This window comes from Alexandromys fortis, unplaced genomic scaffold (genome assembly GCF_014885135.2).
Source record: "Alexandromys fortis isolate MF-2015 unplaced genomic scaffold, M_Fortis_MF-2015_v1.1 scaffold_9, whole genome shotgun sequence".
NCBI classification, from domain to species: domain Eukaryota; kingdom Metazoa; phylum Chordata; class Mammalia; order Rodentia; family Cricetidae; genus Alexandromys; species Alexandromys fortis.
This window is the reverse complement of record NW_026067892.1, coordinates 20,615,190-20,635,666: the sequence shown is the minus strand read 5'-3', so window position 1 is coordinate 20,635,666 and position 20,477 is coordinate 20,615,190. Positions and strand designations below refer to the sequence as shown.

At 46.6% G+C, this 20,477-nt stretch overlaps 1 protein-coding gene across 2 annotated transcripts in view; it reads left to right on the top strand.

Annotated features, from left to right (window-relative positions):
- Micu1 (mitochondrial calcium uptake 1) overlaps window positions 1-20,477 on the top strand; it is a 141,276-nt gene that overhangs the window by 110,964 nt on the left and 9,835 nt on the right. For both annotated transcript variants that reach the window (XM_050140015.1, XM_050140016.1), the window contains exon 10: window positions 11,465-11,573. In XM_050140015.1, coding sequence (XP_049995972.1) covers window positions 11,465-11,573 — 109 coding nt within the window. The remainder of the gene's footprint in view (window positions 1-11,464; window positions 11,574-20,477) is intronic.

The window sequence follows — 20,477 nt, the reverse complement described above, 5'->3', positions numbered from 1 at the left end:
ACAGGCACCACCGCTGCCTAGCTATGATGACTTGAGTTTAAAATCGCTATAGGTTTTCCACACAGAGATGATCACGAGGCAGCTCAGTATCCAAGTCTACCTCAGAGCTTTGAGCCAGGTTTGGTAATCACTAACACCGTTAGATTTAAAACCATGAGATTTCCTTAGGGGGGGGGGGGCTTATACAGAATGAAAACTCTGGGCCAAGGGCAGAATCCAAGGAAATATGATTTTGAGAAGCCGGGTTAAGAACTTACTCAGTCCGCAATTAAAAAACAAACAAAAAAAAAAATGCTATGTTATCGCTGTGATGACACCATGACCAAAAGCGACTAGGAGAAGAAAGGAGTTTAATGGGCTTGCAGGTTATAATTCATCATCAGAGGAAACAAACAAGAAACCTAGAGGCAGGAGCTGAAGCAGAGGCCACAGAAAAACGCTGTTTACTGACTTGCTCTCCATAGCACCACAGACTTCCCTATGGCTGTTCTAATGAGGTGATTTTCTCAGTAAAGGTACTATCTTCTCAAAGGACTCCAGCTTATGCCAAGTTGACAGAAAATTAACACACAAGGACGCAAACTGTGAGTCCAAAATCAGCAGTAAGGACAAACCTGGAACATATGAGGAGCTCGTGTGGCTGGAACATCCCAGACTGAGGACAGATGAGGTCAGAGAGGCACAGAAGAAGCCCAGGCATTGCTCAGAAAGATGAGAGGGCGCTGAAGGCTTGAGGGTGAAATGACATGGTTGGTTATATACATAATGAGTCACGGCCCCGTCATGGAAGATGATGTGGGAATGCGCAAGAGCAGGAGCAAAAGACTGATAATGAGGTTGTCAGAGGATTTAGGAAGAGGGGAGAAGTCTGGGAGGCACTGAAATAAGAGGCCTTGGGCTCCCAGGAGCTCTGCTCAGTCCTGCTCGCTGCGCTTCTCTAGACTGGCTGCACCACCCAAAATAGGAAAAGGACCGATCACAAGATGCACTGGGGGGAGGCAGAGACTGGAGGAGAGACCTGACTGCCCGCTGCTCAGGCACACAGACACAATAAACCCGGACTAGAGCAGAGAACTCAGGAATTCTCACTGCAGGCCCCACACCTTTGCTGCTGGACAGCAGGAGGCATGTGGCCATGGCCAGAGCACCAGCCTGGCACTGAATATGTTCCATCAGTGATGGCCAGTGAGGTGTGGTGTGGTCAAGACAAGGCCTCAGCTGCTTCCCTGGTGCTCTCCGTGGTCACCGTAGCTTAATTCCCTAACCTCACTGGCCTTGGGAACTGAACAATTCCTAACTGCTTGCCAATCACTAGAAAAGAAATAAGATAGCCAAGATTTGTCCCAGTTTTCTTATTGTTTGTCTAAGAAATCTTTCATGAACACCACTGTTTTCTATCCACTTCTCAGCTGGACATTTTTCCTCCTCGCCTTGGATGTTGAAAAGCTGAAAGGATTCTGAGCCAGGCTCTGTTCTTCTGAACTCAGTCCAGCCTGTTTCCACAGCAGGTGTTCTCTTAGCTGAGGATAGACTTGTCATCAGTGGGAAGTAAGAGAACATTTCTCCCCACCCCACCCCACTAAAGCGCTCTGCAGTACCTGCACCCAGCTCGTGTCTATGAAAAGTATGTTGATGGCGAGTGTTCATGTGGACTTTTCACCCTTTGCTGGACACGTGATGCTTGCATCAAGCAAGCAGTTTTCTGTAGGCAGACTTTTCATCTTTGTTTTGTGAGAGCTTTTTCATGTTGGTTGTTTGTTAGACTTTAGGGGTGCTGAGGATCTAGCCTAAGGCCATCTGTATGTTAGGCAGATGTGTTACACTGAGCCACATGCCCAGCCGGGACAGACCTATTTTTAAAGGTTGTTACAGACGTTGGTTTGACCTTAAGTTCGCTATCAATCACGATAGACTAATTCATATTTTATCATGAATTTATATTTGAAAGTAATGGATTAGGTGTTGGAGACATCTCCCTTGAAGGCATACAATGTTTTACCTTGTCCAGGAGTTAATTTAAGACCAAAGACCTTGTGAAAGAGAGCTCTGGCGTGAAAGGACAAACTTTGTGAAACTGGAAATCTGGGTGCAAAGTTACTTTTGGCCAGAATTTCTAGCCTGCTTTAGCTAGGAGATTAAAATTGATTGCCCTCTTGTGCTGATTAAATAGTTGTGAACATAGCAATTATCCAAAATGAGAGTTAATAAAGGGCCTTTGCTCCTAATATTTCCAGCCCATCTCTCCAGAACCATTTCCCATTAAGAAGAAATCCCCATCTGTTTCTGAGTGCTTCTTTTATTCCATTTTAACATGAAAATGTGAGGGCTAGAGAGACGGCTCAGCACCCACATGGTGGCTTCCAGCCATCTGGAACTCCAGCTCCAGGGAATCTGATGCCTTCTTCTGGCCGCTACAGGCAGTAGACATGCACATGGTACACCCGTGTATACACCAAAACTCATGCCCATAAAACAAAAATAAATAACGCTTAAAGATTTATGAGGCAAGACCTTCTTCGAGCCTATTAAGTTAAAAGTTCAATGGTAGATCCAGGCATGTATTTTGATTTTGTTTTTGTTTTTTGAGATTGGGTATCTCTATAGCTTTGGAACCTGTCCTGGAATTCACTCTGTAGAGCAGACTGGTCTTAAACTCACAGAGATCCGCCAATCTCTGCCTCCCGAGTGCTGGGATTAAAGGTGTCTGCCACCACCGCTCGGCCGGGCATATGTTTCTTAAACCCCCTGGTTTCTTTTATCCCAGTCTTTACTCCACTCCATTTCCTCCCCTTCAAGATCCTACCCAAAGGCCAGGCGGTGGTGGCACGCGCCTTTAATCCTAGCACTCGGGAGGCAGAGGCAGGTGCGCCTTTAATCCTAACACTCGGGAGGCAGAGGCAGGTGGATCGCTGTGAGTTCGAGGCCAACCTGGTCTACAAGAGCTAGTTCCAGGACAGGCTCCAAAACTGCAGAGAAACCTTGTCTCTAAAAACAAAACAAACAAACAAACAAACAAAAAAAGATCCTACCCAAAGAAGAAGGAATCCCTGTTAGAGTTGAAGAACGTTCATCACGACTGGTTGTATAGCGATGAGCCTAGGGGTTTACAAATGACTACCCACCGGTTACTGCTTTCTTCTTTTTGTAACATTAATGCAGTATTGGTTCATCTTCTCTCTGTCAAACTCTCAGCCAACCACTTTTCCAGACTCCTGGGGAGGTTCAGGAAAAGGAACGTAAGGAGCAGACAAGACCTGGAAGAAAGAAATGTTGAGGGATAGAAGCGGAGACAGCCGTTCACGTGTGAAGAGGATGAAAATGGCTACCACTGAACGAGAGGGCCCCGTAGTGTCTGAGAGCAAAGCCAAGAATTGCACTGGAGGGCTGTATTTCAGAGAGGGTTCCTGGAATCACCAGACTCCCCAGATGGTCCCAGTCCTAGAGCTAGCCACCCCTGTGACATCCCAGCCCCAGAACTAGGCACCCCCATGACAGCCCAGTCCCAGTTTGGCTGTGTTGTAAATGCCCCTTGAAAAAATGCAGGTTTGGAAGTTGCAGCTTGGTAGAGATGAGATGAGGAAGGTGGGCATGGCAAGCTACTGAGGAGACGTCTCATTGGTCAGTGTTTCTGGTCAGTTCAACACTGCTGCAAATGCAGTAGCCGCGAGGCATCCTGAGAGCAATAAACTTGGGACAGACCTACATTTCCAGGGGACTCTGAGGCAGGAGAGCTGGTTCCAGGGGAGAGAAGACAGCAAGAGCAGGGTGTAGCATTGACACTTTGTATGCACTAAACATTTACCACTCTTGTGCCCAGTTATCACAGTCTTGCTTGGTAGACAGAACCATTGTTCAGATAACAAAGTATTCTTAAGAGCTTTAGCTGTTGGCCAGAAGTCACACACTGTCTAAGAGGCAGCCCCAATATCCAAAGCCAAGAAGGTTCCATAACCTTCCTACTGATGACCTATTCATTGTCACAGTGTGTGACAAGGAATTAACTCTGCAGCCTGTAGTGGCCTCAACCTCTCAATCCTCCTGCCTCAGCCTCCCAGTGCTGGGATTTCAGGCATGTCCCACCACTCTCAGCTGGTTGTCACTGTTCCCTATGATCCAAATAAGCACAAGATTTGGGAGACACAACAACCCATGGTCACAAGGCTCCAGCCTAAGGTTCTTAGGGACATAGAAAGGCCCACTAATTGGAGCAGATGGTGGAGGACTGTAAGTCTGTAGCCAAGAAGCCTGGGAGCCGATCTGCTTGGCAACAGGAAATCTCTGGCACTTTGTGAGCAGGGAAAGATGAAGATATGAAGAAAGTGATGTTTCAAGAAAATTAGATACTTGTGGCAACATCAGTAACAGAAATATGTAATTTCCCCTGCTGCCAGGCTGCAGCTGAAGACAGCTAGGGTTTACGAAAGGAGAGCACTGTATGAAATAAGAGACTGAGCCAAGACCAAATGACAAGATGAGGACAGCCGTGGTATAAGGGAGAAAAAGACTTTTCAGTGGACGATGAAAGAAGCTTAAGCAATCAGACTCACTCCCTGCAAATGAACTTGCTGCCTGATTTAAGACTGGGCAAAGTGGGGCTGGAGAGATGGCTCAGTGGTTAAGAGCACTGATTGCTCTTCCGGAGGACCAGGGTTCAATTCCCAGCACCCACATGGCAGCTCACAACTGTCTGAAATCCAGTTGCAGGGGATCTGACACCTTCACACCAGTGCACATAAAATAAAGTTAAATAAAGAAAAAATATATTTAAATTAAAAAAAAAAAGACTGGGCAAAGTATTTGTGAGGGTGTTCATGCTCATCCAGGCCCGTGGTCATCGGTGCTGGATGTCTGGCTCTGCAGCCAACTCCAGAGGATGCCAGCTTCTCCTTACCATCTTCTTATCTCCTCCAGCTGCACGTTCTGTTTTGACAAGTCAGGGTTTCTCTACGTAGCTTTGACTGTCCTGGAACTCACTTTGTAGACCAGGCTGGCCTCAGATTCCCATAGATTCACCTGCCTCTGCCTCCTGTGTGCTCCACCATGCCTGGAAGAATTTTATTTTTTAAAACTTATCTATTGGGGGAGCAGAGCGTACATATTCTGCAGCGTGTGTGGAGGTCAGAGGACACTGGAAGGCACCTGCACTCTCTTTCCACCATGCAGAGAGCGAGGATTGAACTCGGGTCGTCAGGCCTGCCAGCAAGAACCTTGACTGAGTCATCCCACCAGTCCTGCATTTTAATATTCTAAACAGTTTTTACTGAGGTATAACTTATAAGCCATGAAAGTCATCGTTTTAATCGTCCAGTGCAGTAGTTCTTAGTAAATGTTCGGTTTTGCAACATCACTGCCAACAGTGCGAAAGCATTTCCGTCACCCCAGAAGATCCCTCGTGCTCGTTCTCAGTGCGCATCTCTGCCCTGCTCCCATCAATCAATCGCCCATTCTCAGCATTTCATAATGAATACAGTGTAGTCTTTCTCCTCTGGCTTCTTCTGTTTAGCATAATGTTGAAGATTCATCTGTGCTGATGCACATATTAATTGGTTTGGTTTTTTTTTTTTTTTGCTTTTTATTTCTGAGTAGTAAATAGCATTCCGTCATACATGTTTTCTTCACCCATTTGCCATCAAACACACAACCAAGTTGCTTCCATTTGAGGCTGTTAGACATTCTGCTAGTTCCTGGACAGCCGGGGCTGCTACACAGAGAAGCCCTGGCTCCAAAAAAACAGGAATTCTGTTCTCAATGTTTATGTTCAAGTTTTTTTAAATTATTTTATTGTTGTTTTTTTAGCCTGTATGTATATCTGTGTGAGGTTGCTGGATCCTGGAGTTACAGACAGTTGTAAGCTGTCATGTGGGTGCTGGGAACTGAACTCAGGTCCTCTAGAAGAGCAGTCAGTGCTCTTAACCACTGAGCCATCTCTCCAGCCCCAATGTGCAAGTTTTTCATGGACCTGTTTTGATGGTGAAGTCCTCCTTTAATTTTTGTTTTGTTTTGTGTTTTATTTTTCGTGACAGGGTTACTCTGGGTAGCTTTGGAGCCTGTCCTGGAACTTACTCTGTAGACCAGGCTGGCCTTGAACTCACAGAGGTCACCTGCCTCTGCCTTCCAGTGCTGGGGTTAAAGGTATGCGCCACCACTGTCCAACTAATTCTTTTAATATTATGTTATGTAGACCACCTCGTCAGGTCACTCAGTCTAGGGGTTGTAACCTGTCTGGCAGATCAGTAATTCCAGGGTCCCAGAGAGGCGCTATCTGGAAGATATGGGCGGGAGACAGGAAGGAGGCCAAGCAGATTTGTCAAAGCCTCCGTTTATTAGAGTCATGGTTACAGCTTATATTGGATGAGGAATTTGGGGGGCAGGGGCATGGGCAGGAAGGAATCTTGCAGCAGTGGTTCCAGCCCGTCGCGAGGTCCTTGGCCAGGAGGTTACGATCGGTCAGGTCACGATTCCTCGGTCAGGAAGTCGCAAGTTGACACTCCTAGTTCTCTAGATTATTGGAGTGTGGGACGGGTTCTGCTAACAGATAGCTCTCTATTAACAGATAATTGGGTGTGGGGTAGGCTCTGCCAATAAAATAATTTTCAATACAATTGGGAAGTGGGGTTCTCTGCAAATTCCTTAGGACAATGGTTCCTGCAATAATTTTGGGGAGGAAATTGGCTCCTGACAATGTTATGTGCATGAATGTTTTGTTTGCATATATGTTTGTAAAACATGAGTGTGCCTGGTGCCTGCAGGGGCCAGAAGAGGGTGTCAGATCCCCTGGGACTAGAGTTACTGCCAGTTGTGAATGGGCTTCATGTGGGTGCTGGGAGCAAAACCTGGGTCCTCTGTAACAGCGGCCAGTGTTCCTAATGACTGCGCCATCTCTCCAGTGCCTGGACCTGTGTTTGTTTGTTTCTTAGTTTTTAGAAGACTCCTAGGAGGGAGATAGGGTTGTGCACAGCTTTAATCCTGGCACTTAGGAGGGACAGACAGGAGAATCTCTGTGAATTTGAGGCCGGCTTGATATACAGTGTGATGATTTCTAGGACAGCCAGGGTTATGTAGAGAGACCCTGTCTCCAAAAAAAACCTCCCAAACTGTTTTCCACAGTGACCATTGTACTTTTCCACACGAGTATGAGAATCCCATTTCTCTGCATTCTCAATGATGCAATAATCCTTGCTCATTGTCTTTTACCACAGTCATTTTATAGCTCTCGTTATAGTTTTGGTTTGTTTTTCCCAATGTGTTTGTCGTTCACTCATATCTTGTTTAACACAATGTTTCTTGACATTTGTTGTTTGTTTATGGTGCTGAGGTCAAGCCCAGGGCTTGTGTGTAGACCAAGTGCTATACCTCTGAGCTACATCTCACTACCAAGTCTTTCCTTAAACCAACCTGCTAGGTTCTCTATATTGAGTCGTAGGAGTTCTTTATACAAGTCTTTTATTTTTTTAAAAAAAAAAAAGTGATTCTCAAATATTTTCTTTCATCCTCTCATTTATAATTTTCTCTCGGTTTTGATGAGCTCTGATTCAGGGGTTTGGGGTTTAGATTCTACTTTGCTGTGTTACGTAAGAACTCTTCCCTCACTCAGCCAGAAAAATACTTACTGTTTTCTTCTAAACTTCTTGTGGATCCCTTTTACTTTGAAAAGACAGTTCACCTTGTTAACAGCTCCCTGGTGTCAAATGCATAGTTTCAGTGCCTAGAAAATTGCCTCTGCTTCCGCAAGCTACTGCTAATCTTACCAGCTTTTTTTTTTTTTTCAGTAGCCTCGCTTTTATGTAAGTCCATCTTCCCTGAGGTCACTAATTAGCTAGTTTACAGAACAATAATAGCTTCTAGACGTTCTACCTCCCTGTAGATTGTCAAGAAAACTCTACTGGCATCAAGCTCAGGGGAGGACGCTCCCTCCTGGCTGCTGTTGACACCACTTCCTTATTATACGCGAGCTTTAGTCTTCCTGTTTGAACAGCTCAGCTCACAGTAAGCATAGCCCTTAGCTTCTACTGTACATCCACAAAGCTCATGGCCGGGTGTGTGTGTGTGTGTGTGTGTGTGTGTGTGTGTGTGTGTGTGTGTAGCAGTTACTGGGAAATAAGAGTTTTGTGGTTGGTCTTGCCTTTTCCCTCAAGGAGGCCTGTGTAAATCACGAGCTCCATAACATCAAGGCCTATGTCCAGTGTAGTTTTATTTCTCCTGCTGTTCTTGGCAGAGTGCTGGATAGCGAGTAAGCGCTCAATAAATATTTTTTATTGCATCTGTATAATAAAGACAGCATTATATATTAGATTTAATGGTGTCATCGGGTGATTTGTGCCCCCACTGTTTGTCTGAATCGTAATGAATAGGCACTCGGTGCAGGTTGTCCTCCCTCCGTCCCTCCCTCTGTCCTCACTCTCCCCCTCCGTCCTCCAGTGAGTCTGCATGAGAAGTCTTGAGCTGTAGTATTTCAGGTTCACCAAAACAATTCATTAGCAAACATTAGCGATTCTTTATCAAAGCAGAAAATATTTCTCTGCAGTGTCCTCTCTGTTTTAGGAGTTTTAGTCTGAGACTGAGGTGCAGCTCAGTGGTAGATCTTGTCTAGCATGCACAAGTCCCCGTGGTCTCTTCCCAGCCTGACAAAAAGAAGAATAGGAATTTAGGCCTGGCACAATGGCTCGCAGCTATAAGTACTTGCCACACAAGCATCACGGCCTGAGTTCAATCCCAGGAGCCCAGGTAGAAGAAGCCAAGTGTGACAGCACACGTCTGTAATCCCAGCACTTGGATGTGGTGATGGGAGGTGGAGACAGAATTACGCGGAGGCTCTCGGGGCAGCTGTGCTGAAATCCGTGGAGCAGAAGAAGTGAAAGAGTAAAGTAAGATGGAAGGAGAGAGAGAGCCAACTCCTGGAAGCTCTCTCCAGCCTCCGCACACACCATGGTACATGCCCACAGGCAGGCACAAGCACACAGTAACTGGAGGTGGTGGTGCTGTTTTCATGCTTGTTTGTTTTCAGAGACTGGGTCTCACTGTGTATCCCTGGCTGGCCTGGAACTCACAAAGATCCACTTGCCTCATGTGCCACCATGCCCTGCTTACAATTGTATTTTAAGATTTTATTTATTTTTATTTTATGTGAATGAGTATTTTTATATTGATTATTATATGGATGAGTATGTTAAGTTCATGCACCATGTGCATGCCTGCTGTCTGAGGAGGACAGAAAGGGCACCAGGTCCCCTGGAGCCAAGTCACAAGCAGTTGTGAGCCACCATGTGGGTGCTGAGAACCTGGGTCCTCTGCAGGAGCAGCCGGTGCTCTGCCCTGCTGAGCCATCTCTGCCACCCTAGAAAACTGCTCTGAAAAGGAAGAAGAGTAAGAACGCTGTCTGCTCTTCCTCACCGAATCCTCTCTTCATTTCTGCAAAGCTATAAAGCCTTAGGGCATTTTGTGTATGTGTCCCAATATGCACAGAAGCTGCCATTTTAAACATTTTTAATTGTGTGGTTCGGGGGTTTCAAGTGCATTGCCATTATTGGGCACCCATCCGCCTTATCTCCGGAACTGTGTTCACCTTCCCAAACTGAAACTCTCTACACAGTAGCTCCCTGCTCCCTGTGGTAACCACCAGCCTACATTGTCTATAATTTTGCCTAGCCCAAGTGTCTCATATAAGTGTAATTAAACAAAAAAAAATCTTCCTCCATGTCCTTTATTATTTTGTTGTTGTTTTGTCTAAGGTCTCACCATGTAGCCCGGGCAAATATACTCAAAACTCTCCTGCCTCAGTCTCTAGAATGTAGAAACCTCAGATGTGTACCACCCTTACCTGGAGAAGGAAGGTGAGGCAGGCCTGGGTTCTTCATTTGGTCTACTGGTCCATCTCTCAGGGGACGCTTGTGTTGCCTCCATCTTTGCATGGTCTTCTGAGGGATGGAGGAAGTGGTACCATGCATAGCAAGTGCAGATACAGTGATACTGTAGAGCCTGTGCTTCTCCTCCAGTGGCACCCTCGTCTACAAGATGGGTGCTAGGCAACTGCTTCTGTCAACCAGCATACTGTAGCATCCACCTCAGGGGTCATCCCCAACTCTGGGCAGCCCACATCAAGGCCAAAGAAATGATCCGAAATTAGGGTCTGCAAAAATGATGCCCCTTGGTCCATCAAGGTAGGGACTGCATGAGTGCCTGACTAGATGTGGGAATATAGGTGTGCTTTGTTCATAACTCTTCAAAACTGAAAATTACCCGTTGTTGAAACAGGAAAATAGTTTGTGAGCAGCGAGATGGCTCCATGGGTGAAGGCACCCACGACCTGGTAACCTCAGCTTGATCCCAGGAACCCTTGCAAAGGTGGAAGGAGAGAACTCCCTCTCAAACACGAACACACCCTAATAAACCCTTTTTTTTTTTCCTGGTTTTTCAAGACAGGGTTTCACTTTGTAGCTTTGGAGCCTGTCCTGGAACTCACTCTGTAGTCCAGGCTGGACTCAAACTCACAGAGATCCACCTGCCTCTGCCTTTCTTGTGCTGGGTTAAAGACATACACCACCACCACCTGGCAACATAGGGATTCTTTTAAAAAGAAAAACACATGTGATATATTTATATGATATAATACTTTACTTTATACAATAAAAATAAGCAGTAATAAACAAAAACATGGGGCAGACCTTAAGGAAAAGTCATACATAGCAAATGCATGCTGCTTAATTCCACTTATAAAGTTCAAAAATAGACCAAGGCAGTGGCTCTCAGCCTCCCGAATGCTGTGACCTTTAATACAGTTCCTCGTGTTGTAGTTACCCCAGTGGGGGAGGAATCTAATAGGATGCTGCTCCTGGGCCCAAACGAGATCCTGTGGGTGCTATTTAATAACTGCTTCTTAAGTTTGAGTGTTTGTATTTTATGCACCCTTAGAGTCGTCATACTGTGCAGTAAAACATCTTTTAAATTCTCTGATTCTCCAAAGAGAAAGGTTACAGAAAGTCACATGACACAACCCTACATTCAGAATTCTAGCTCTTTGATGTGCTAAGATAGACTCACTTGGCCCTGCTTGGAGAGCGCTAGGGACGAGCTGGAGGTGACCTGTATTCCAGCTTTCTCGTTACTGTGCTCCTGGGCTCTGCAGTTCAGGGATGGAAACCTGAAGCCCCAGCAATCCACATCTCAAATATCCTGCTTATCAGGTATTTACGATTCATAATAGTAGCAAAATTATAGTTATGAAATAGCAACTAAATAATGTTATGGTTGGGGGCCACCACCACGTGAGGAACTGTATGACAGGGTCACAGCAGTAGGAAGGAGGAGAAGCACTGCTCTAGACTTTTGTCCTGTGTGTACACAGTTGCCCACCCTTGACTGACTGGCCCAGCATCTCTAAGTTGGGGGGGAGTGTGTTCCCGCTGGTTTCTCTGGCTTTGCTCTTTGTGGGGGGCTCTGCCTTATCTTGCTGCCGCTCCTCTTCCAGGGCCTGACTTTCCAGGAGGTAGAGAACTTCTTCACTTTCCTGAAGAACATTAATGACGTGGACACTGCGTTGAGCTTTTACCACATGGCTGGAGCATCTCTCGATAAAGGTAAGAAGCCCGGAAGTTTCTTTCTTGAAGCTATAAGCATTAATCTGTATCCATTAGGTGAGTGGCTCCCCTTAAAATGTCAGCTTTCCTCGGCATTGCCCTTCAGTTTCCTCTTTTTGTTTGTTTATATGTTTGGTTTGGGGTTTTGGTTTTGGTTTTTTGAGACGGGGTTTCTCCGTGTATCCCTGGCTGTCCTGAAACTCCTTTTATAGACCAGACTAGCCTCAAACTCAGAGACCTGCCTGCCTCTGTCTCCCAGGTGCTGGGATTAAAGGCGTGCGCCAACACCACCAGGTGGTTTATTCTCTTGTGTCGGCCTTAAATGAGCCTTACACTTCACCCAGAGACGCCAAGCTCGGCACGTGCATCAGATGGTGCAGCAGACAGGGCAGACCATCACTGTGACGTCTGGAAACAGGCGTGAAGCCAAGCAGAGAGCGCCTCAGAACCTCTCTCCTCTGAGGCAGAATCAGGGCGTGGGTAACGTCATGTTGTCATATGTCATATATCACTTTGTCAGCTGTACGTCAGTAAGGCTAGAGAAACAAACGAGATGGCTCTGCTTGCAGCCAGAACTCCTTTCACTTTTCTTCCTTTCCAATTCGGGTGCTTTTTATTTTAATCTATCTATATAGTTCTTTAAAATAGCATTTGTTTGCTTAAAATAATGCCTCCTCTCATTTCTGTAGGCTCTTTTTGGGGAACCATGATGCGGATGTCATGGGGAGGTATTACCAAATCCTCCTTCCCAAACAGCTTTGACTGTGTTGCCAGCTCACACGGCAGGATTAGATACCATGTGCAAATCCAAAAACATAAGGTTTAAAGTCAGAAGTTACAAAAATAGAATTAATAAGCGCTTCTGGGTTTTTTTTTTTCCTCCTCAACTAAAGCCAACGAAACCACTTAAAGAAAACTATATGGGATGAATCACTATCTGTGTTAAAATTATAGGGTGTACAAAATAAAATGATTCAGGGTAGTGGTAACGAAGAGAAATGCAACCTAGTGATTAAAAAGGTGGTAGGGGAGTTTCTTTCAAATGACTTTGGGCCGTTTACAGAGTAAGATGGCGGGCCTCTGTGCACTCACACGCTTACACCCAGAGGCGGGGTGCAGATTACAGAGCCCTGCCTGACACGCAGAAATACATTTAGCTTTGAGGCCTGCAGTGCTGGGTCATTTACTTTGACGTCTTGGTTTGGTTTATATGTTTTACGTTGGATCCCCTGAGTGTACATTGATAGATATCAAGGGGGTAGGGCCTAGCTTCATGCCAAGTAGCAGAATGAACCACATGCCTGTGTCTCCCAGGACTGCTACAGAAAATTACCACAAACTTGATTTAAAGCAACAGAAATTTATTCTCTCACAGTTGAGTGTTAAAGTCATGGGGCGTGAAATGAAGATGCCAGCAGGGCCGTGCTCCCTCCAAAGGCCCTCAAAGAGCATCCTTCTTGCCTCTTCAGCTTCTGGTGGATATAGGCGTGTTCCTTGACCTGTGGGTGCTTAGCGACCATGTCTGTCCTATCTCTATGTGGCCTTCCCCTCTACATCCCTAAATGTCTTCACCTACTTGGTCTTATGAGGTCTCAGAGCCCAGCTAGCCATCCAGGCTATCCTTATCTCAAGGTTCTCAATCACAGCTGCACTGACCACGTCCATTCTCAGCTAGCTCCAACGCCTTGTGTCATGGCATCCTGGTTTCAGTTCTTTCCAGACAAGGTTTCTGTGTGTAACAGCCCTGGCTGCCCTGGAACTCGCTCTATAGACCAGGCTGGCCTCAGACTCACTGAGATCCGCCTACCTCTGCCTCCCAAGCATTGGGACTAAAGGCGTGCGCCACCACCACCCGGCCATCCTATTCTTTCTTACAGCATCTCTCACTGAGTTTGTGTGGAGGTTTGCACATTGCTGTGTAGACTGTTTGCCATCAGACTAAATTCTTACGACTTCCTGTGTATTCTCTATGCCTAGAGCAACACCTGAGATAGAATAAGTCTACCTACAGCAAGTCCAGGCCTTTTCTCCTCTCGCCACAGAACTGTGTAAATTTTAGTACTGAGATGAACCCCAGAAGAAAGGACACATGGTGCGGTGGTTAAGAACACAGGCTTTAAGTTGGGAAGTGGCTCAGTTCGTGGAGTTTTTGCCTACCATGCACAAAGCTCTGGGTTTGGTCATGTGTGTTATCCCAGTGTTTAGGAGTAGAGAGGCAGGATGGGAATCTCAAGGCCAACTCCGGTTACATAATTAGTGTGAAGCCAGCCTGGGCTTCAGGAGACCCTGACTCTAAAGAACACAGGTACTCATGTCACCCTGCCCCAGCTTGTCTTGGCTGCTACCATGTATAGGCTGGGCAGCATTGACTCGTTCTGTGGTTTTAAAGTAAGGATAAAGATACTAACTCATAGGGTGTCAGAGGACGAATGCACACAGAACTGTCACCTTGTGCGTTTGCTAACGGTCCTGTTCCAAAGTTGATAACGTGACCACAGTGTGATGCTGCTCATGTGTTTATTTAGCCAGCAACACAGCTGCTGTCCTGGCCATGGGGTTCTATCCTCACGAAGCTCTCAGGAGTGGAGGCAAGATGAGTATACGGGCAGTCTAGTTAGCACGGGAAGTGCTAATGAGCCAGGAAATGTGGAGACTTAGGGTGGAACCCCGACACCGCTGTGGGCGCAGAAGCAGAGCAGGGCCGAAGCAGCCGACCCTCTGTCCTGCCTCTTCTCAGTCTCAGATGCTCTTGGTCTCAGCTGTCTCCTTTTTTTCTGGAAAGGTTAAGACCTTCAGACACTGGCATCTTTCCGAGGCCCTGGCACCGTTTCCTCCTTGGCTAGTTCAGAGCTCACAAATCAACCCCGAAGCAGAGTTGAGCAGAGTTTCCCCAAGCAGCGGTGTGATCAATATGGTAATGAGTCCTCCCTAGGTTTGCAGAGAAAAGTGCTCCATAATCTAAATAAGTTGGAAAATGCCAGCGTCACAGGATTTCTCCCCTAAAGCACTGTTCCTGCTAGCTTTTAATATGCTAATGTCCGTTACTAATCCCCAAAGGAGGGATGCCGTTGCCAGACTTGATTTGCTCCAAAATACCTTTAGAGCCTTGGAGATTAATGCTCCACTGGATAGTTCAAGAGGTCCAGACAGGCAGCAAGTACAGTCGGGGGTGGGTATGTGATCAGAGAATATGACCCAGGGATAATGTTGGAAGTTTCATTGAGGTGGGGTTGTTTGGTTTGGTTTGGTTTAGGTTTGTGTGGACCATGTGGTAACCAGTCAGATAATACTCAGCTAAGAATGCAGTGTCCCTGGTGAATCCTGACCTCCTGAAGACATGGCCTCCAGTAAAGACTGGATTTCCACTGTAGGTCATCTCTCATTTAGCATTGACGAACAGCCAGCTCTGTTGCTCATTCATGCACATAAAATCAAATGCATTGCCTCTGACTGGCTGTCTAAATTATGTAAGTAATCTGCTGGAGAAGTAATGGGAAGTTGAGCACACCCCTCCCCAGTGCCCTCCTGCGATGATATAGTTCTGCTCTAGCCTGAGCTCAAGAATGAGCTATTGCCTCTCCATCTCAAAGCATATCTGTTTCTGCCGGAAGAGTGAAAGGTCCAGGTCCAGGGGCCCTGGCGGAAGGCACCTCACGGTATTAGATTTGGTAATTGTGTGCGTCCAGCATGTCCCTCGTGTCCTCCAAACTGTAATACGTGAGAATAATCACAAGTAATGTCTGCTGCTTTCTTACTCAAACTCTCACACATAGCTACTTCAACTGAAGGCTCTCATTTCTTCTTCCTATTTTGGGACAGGGTCTCACTGCATAGCCCTGGCTGTCCTAGAACTCTGTGTGGACCAGGCTAGCCTGGAACTCTCAGAGATCCATCTGCCTCTGCCTCCTTAGTCCTGGGATTAAAGGCGTGCACCACCACCACCCCAAGCTTTTCCTCATCCCTCTGTAGGATAAGAGAATAAATATTAAGTCTGTGGCATAGCTCAGGCCAGATGTTCTTGGCAGCCCCAAGGTGACTTTTGAAGCACTGTTCTTACCATCAAATGATTCTAGTTTCTTTTGTCTCGGAAGTGACTCGAATCACAAGGAAAACCTCTAAGAGCCCCTGTGGCTTCAGAGTCTCTGAATCTAACATTTAGAGTAAACGCCTCAATCTTCTGCCATTTAGGTCCTACTGATTTGTTGGGGGAGTCTGAAATTACTGGTGGGGTAGACAGTTTCTAGCTCATAGCAGGCCTCACATTCCGAACAGAGCATTAAACAGACACACTGGTGCCTCTCTTGCCGTCTAAGCGTTCTGAGGTGTTGCCCTTTCGTCGCACGTCAGGAACCCCAGAGCAGCTGTCACTGCAAAGCAGCTTCCACAACAGCCATAATGTTAAGTGCTTTGTATACATTCTTTCTCTAATCCTTAAAACCTAGACTGTGTAGGTGGCATTGTCCCCATTTGATGGGTACAGGAATAGAAGAGGAAGTTTCTTGCTCCTGGCTGCCAAGCTAAGCACTGGTAGAGTCAGGATTTAAATTCACATCTCCTTAATCCCAAAGTCTCCAATGGTCTCCTGGCCATCGTCTTCCCTCTTAGTATATTCCAAGATTCGGGTAGAGCCCGAGAATCTCTGCTGGTGCACAGCCCAGAAACACCCTTTGGAGCCACGCTCCACGGTAGCCTCCAGCTCTTGGCTGTGTCTCCCCAGTTGCCTTGGCTGAGCAGACATACTGGGGCATTGGTAAGACTAGGTCTTGTTCTCTCATCCAGAGAGGCCTCGTGTTCACCACAGGCCTGTGACTTGGCCCTCCAAATGAATCAGCCACCTTTAGGGTAAGAATCAAGGCGCACACCTTTAATCCCAGCAGAGGCAGTCAGATCTTTGTGAGTTCAAGGCCAGCCTGGTCTACAGAGCCATTTCCCAAGCAATGAGGGAGAAACAGCCAAGAGCTTGTCTTCTGGAGGCTGCCATGAAACATGGCTCCAAAGGGTATACCTGCACAGTGTTCTGGATTATACATCAGCAGAGATTCTCAGGCTCTGTGGACCAGGCTGGCCCCAAACTCACAAGCAAGCCACCTGCCTCTGCCTTCCAAGTGCTGGGATTAAAGGTGTGTGTCACCACCTCCAACTGTAGTTAACTTTTTTAATGTTTGTTTGTTTGCTTGTATGGGTGTTTTGCCTACGTGTTTGTCTTGGAGACCGGAAGAAGATGTCGTGTCCTTTAGAACTGGAATTAGAAATGATTGTGAGCTACCATGTGGGTGCTAGGAACCAAACCCAACTACTCCAGAAGAGCAGCAAGTGCTTTTAACCACTGAGTCATCTCTCCAGGACACCATAGTTAACTTCTTATTTACACTCTTACTAACTTAGATGTTCTAAATTCTTAATTATAAAGAACTGAAACTTTTTCTCAGTTTCATCATTATCTAAACATGAACCGTGTTTTCTGCCTCTTTATGTCCTGCTCAAGGCCTAGACAGTTCCTTGCACACACTAGATGTTCAGTTAGAACAAACAGTAAGAAGTGAGAGAATTTATCCTCACCATGGGCAGCCCCTGCAAGAGATGGCAGACTGTCCTAAGATATGTCCCTACTGTTCCTGGTGACAAAATGCATCGCACCGACAAAAGCATCTGGAACAAAGGTTTATGTCAACTCACAGTTCACAGGTGTGGTTCATCATGGCAGGGTGTCGAGGTGACAGACGCATAAAATAGCTGCTCCAGTTATGTCTGCAGTCGGTGAGGGGAGAGCAGGGAGTTCTGAATGCAGCACAGGGAGTGGGGAGAGCAGGGAGTCCTGAATGCGGCAAGTGGAGCGGGGGAAGAGTAGGGAGGCTTGAATGTGGCACAGGGAAATTGGCTCTATTTTCATTGTTGTGGCAGAACAACTTAAAGAAAGAAGGGCACATTGAGGGTGTCGTTTGTTTGTTTGTAACTCACAGTTTGAGAGGGTACAGTCCATCTCAGCGGGGCTCTGGCTGTGGCAGCAGGAGGAGTCGTTTTGTGTCCACAGTCAGGAAGCAGGAGGAGATGAACGCTGGTGCTCAGCTTGCTTTCTCCTTTTTGACTTTTTTTTTTAAGTATTTATTACTTTTTTATGCGCATTGCTGTTTTGCCTGTGAAGGGTGTCGGGTCCCCTAGAGGTGTACTTACAGACAGTTGTGAGCTGCCAGGTGGTTGCTGGGAACTGAACTCGGGTCCTCTGGAAGAGCAGTCAGTGTTAACCACTGAGCCATGTCTCTAGCCCCTCCTTTTTGACATTTATTCTGTCCCAGCCTATTGGATGGTGCCTCTCGTGTTCAGAATGAGTCTTCTATCTGCAGCTAAGCCTCTCTAGAAGCTTCTTACAGACACACCCAGAGTCGTATCTCCTACAAGAGTGAAAATCTAGTGAGGATGGCAATGATGGCCAACCGTCATGTCATGGCCCAGACTTACATTCAAATCCATGTGAAAATGGACTAATTTATAATTATTGAATAAATTGAAAGTCAGTGAAAAGCTGCTGGATTCCCAAAAGAAAAGGTGTTGGCTTTTTATTTCCTTGTGAGGAAAATTAAAACTTAACCAGACCTTGGCCAGGGCCTCCACCAGATCTCGTTTGTGCAGCTTAGAGCTGTGGCTGCAGAAAGGGGTAACGCACACCTGAAAATTGAGGGCAGCTAGATACAAAGTGTGGTGCTGGAGCCTGGGACTGTAAACACCGCTCCCTCTGTTCTCCTGCTTCCTGCCGCTGGCTGCGTAATAAAGGAGGGCAGCTCTGCTGCTGAGAGATGGCGAGTGAGGCTGTCGGGAGCCTCCATGCAGCCTTCTGGAGTCCCTGCTCAGATCTTGTTTGTGTGGTTCTGGTTTGTTTTTCGTATTTATTTTTATTTTATGTGGTTTGAGTGTTTTGCTTGCACATATGTCCTACATGTATATCTGTGCACCACATGCATGCCTGATGCCTGCAGAGGCCAGAAGAGGCTCTGGATTCCCTAGAACTGAAGTTACAGACACTGCTCTCATCCACCATGTGAGTGCTGGGATTCGAACCTGGGTCCTGGATCTTCTGGAAGAACAGTCAGTACTCTGAGCCACCTCCCCAGTTTCTCTCCTCAGATCTTAGCAGGGCCTATAATCCAGGTTTTCAGTTGTTGGCAAAATTCAGCTCATTTCCCTTGTGGGACCGAATACCCCTTTTCCTGCAGGCTGCTGATTCTCCACAGGCAATCTAGCCCTGCACCCTCTGACAGCATCCCCTTCTTCTCAAGTTGCTAGGGAGACTCCCATAGATGAGACTGGCTACGCCATCACCATCGCCATAGCCGTGTAAAGTAACCCATCTGCAGGAGTGCTGTGCCATATTCAATATTCCTATTCCTGCCCACACTACACAGGATGGGCCTGTTTGGGCCACATCAGCCAGTGACTCCAGAAATCCCCACTTCTGGTTTTATCCTCTTTTTAAGACTTTTTCAAAAATTATGTGGGGGTGGAGGAGCAACATATGTGTGCGTGAGTCAGTGCCCACAGAGGTCAGGAGAGGGCATCCGATCCCTGAGAAGTGAACTTGGTTCCTCTGGAAGAGCAGTGCGCACTCTAGCTGCTGAGTCATCTCTCCAGCCCCGAGTTTTTAATTTAAAGGCTTCTAAAGATATGGACATTGTAACCGGCTGGAACTATTTCATCATTAAAAAAAATAACATGGAAGTCATAAAGTTTTAGTACTGGGGGGGGAGTTTAGAGATCATTTTATTTAAACTCCCACTCTATTGCCCTTGCCCTACAATAAAATCATTAACTCAGAAGGAAACGGACTTGCCCAGCTCCCAGCTAGAGTGCAAAAAGGAGCAGAAACTGAGGTTGGCTCGGAACTTCACCGCGGTGTTCTTGTCAGCACGCGGCACCCCAAGGACCGGGTATGTTAGAAAGCAGCCTCTGGTGGAGAAGTGGCTTAGCCCTTAGGAGCACTGACTGGCTCCTCTCCCAGAGGACCAGGATTCCCGGCACCGGTACAGCCATCTGTAACTCCAGTTGCAAGGGATCTGATGCCCTCTTCTGGCCTTCTTAGGCAAGCACATGGTGTACACATATGCAGGCAAAACACCCATAGAATAATAATAAAACATATAATAATAATAAATAATAATATTTTAATTAAAAAAAGAAAAGAGGTTCAACACTTTTATGTGACAAAAGAAAGAGAAGAAAATTCAAAGCAAGGATCTCCCAGACAACCTAGGCAGAGCACGGAGGTAGGAATGTCACAGACATGCTTGGGGAAGGGATTACAAAGCCTGCCCAGAGAGCTTCTGCTGACGTGTGGAATCCTGCAGTGTGTGGAAGGCAGCCCTGCACTCCGGCTCATGTTTTCATCTTGTAAAAACCATGATGTGTAAGGAGTGCTGGCCAGGATTCCATTCGTCTACGGCAAAGTCATCAGTTCTTAAAGTAAGATTACAGTGTGGGGAAGGAAGCTCAAACCCAAAACAAATGTTTGCTTTATGAGGCATTTCTCGAACAAAGACCTGGTTAATCTTCCCAATTTTCACGTCACTTAGCATTCTAAAGATTGATTCTGCCGTGACTACATCACTGCACATATATGATGGCTTTGTAAAATGAGAAACACCCCGAGGAGGGGGGAGATGCCTTAGGAACTCATGACTGCTGATGTGAGAGGAGAAGAGAGGGAGAGGGAGAGAGAAAGGGAGAGGGAGGGAGAGGGGGAGAGAGGGAGAGGGGAAGGCCAACTGCCAACATCAAGGAGGTGAGGACAAAGTCAGCTGACATTATATCCCGCTGAGGAGCAGACCAGGAAAGAGTGGCAACAAGAAGTATGGGCCAACAAGGGGCTCACTTGCTGCTAAGCCCTGGGTCCCATGTGGTGGAAGAGAGAAGCAA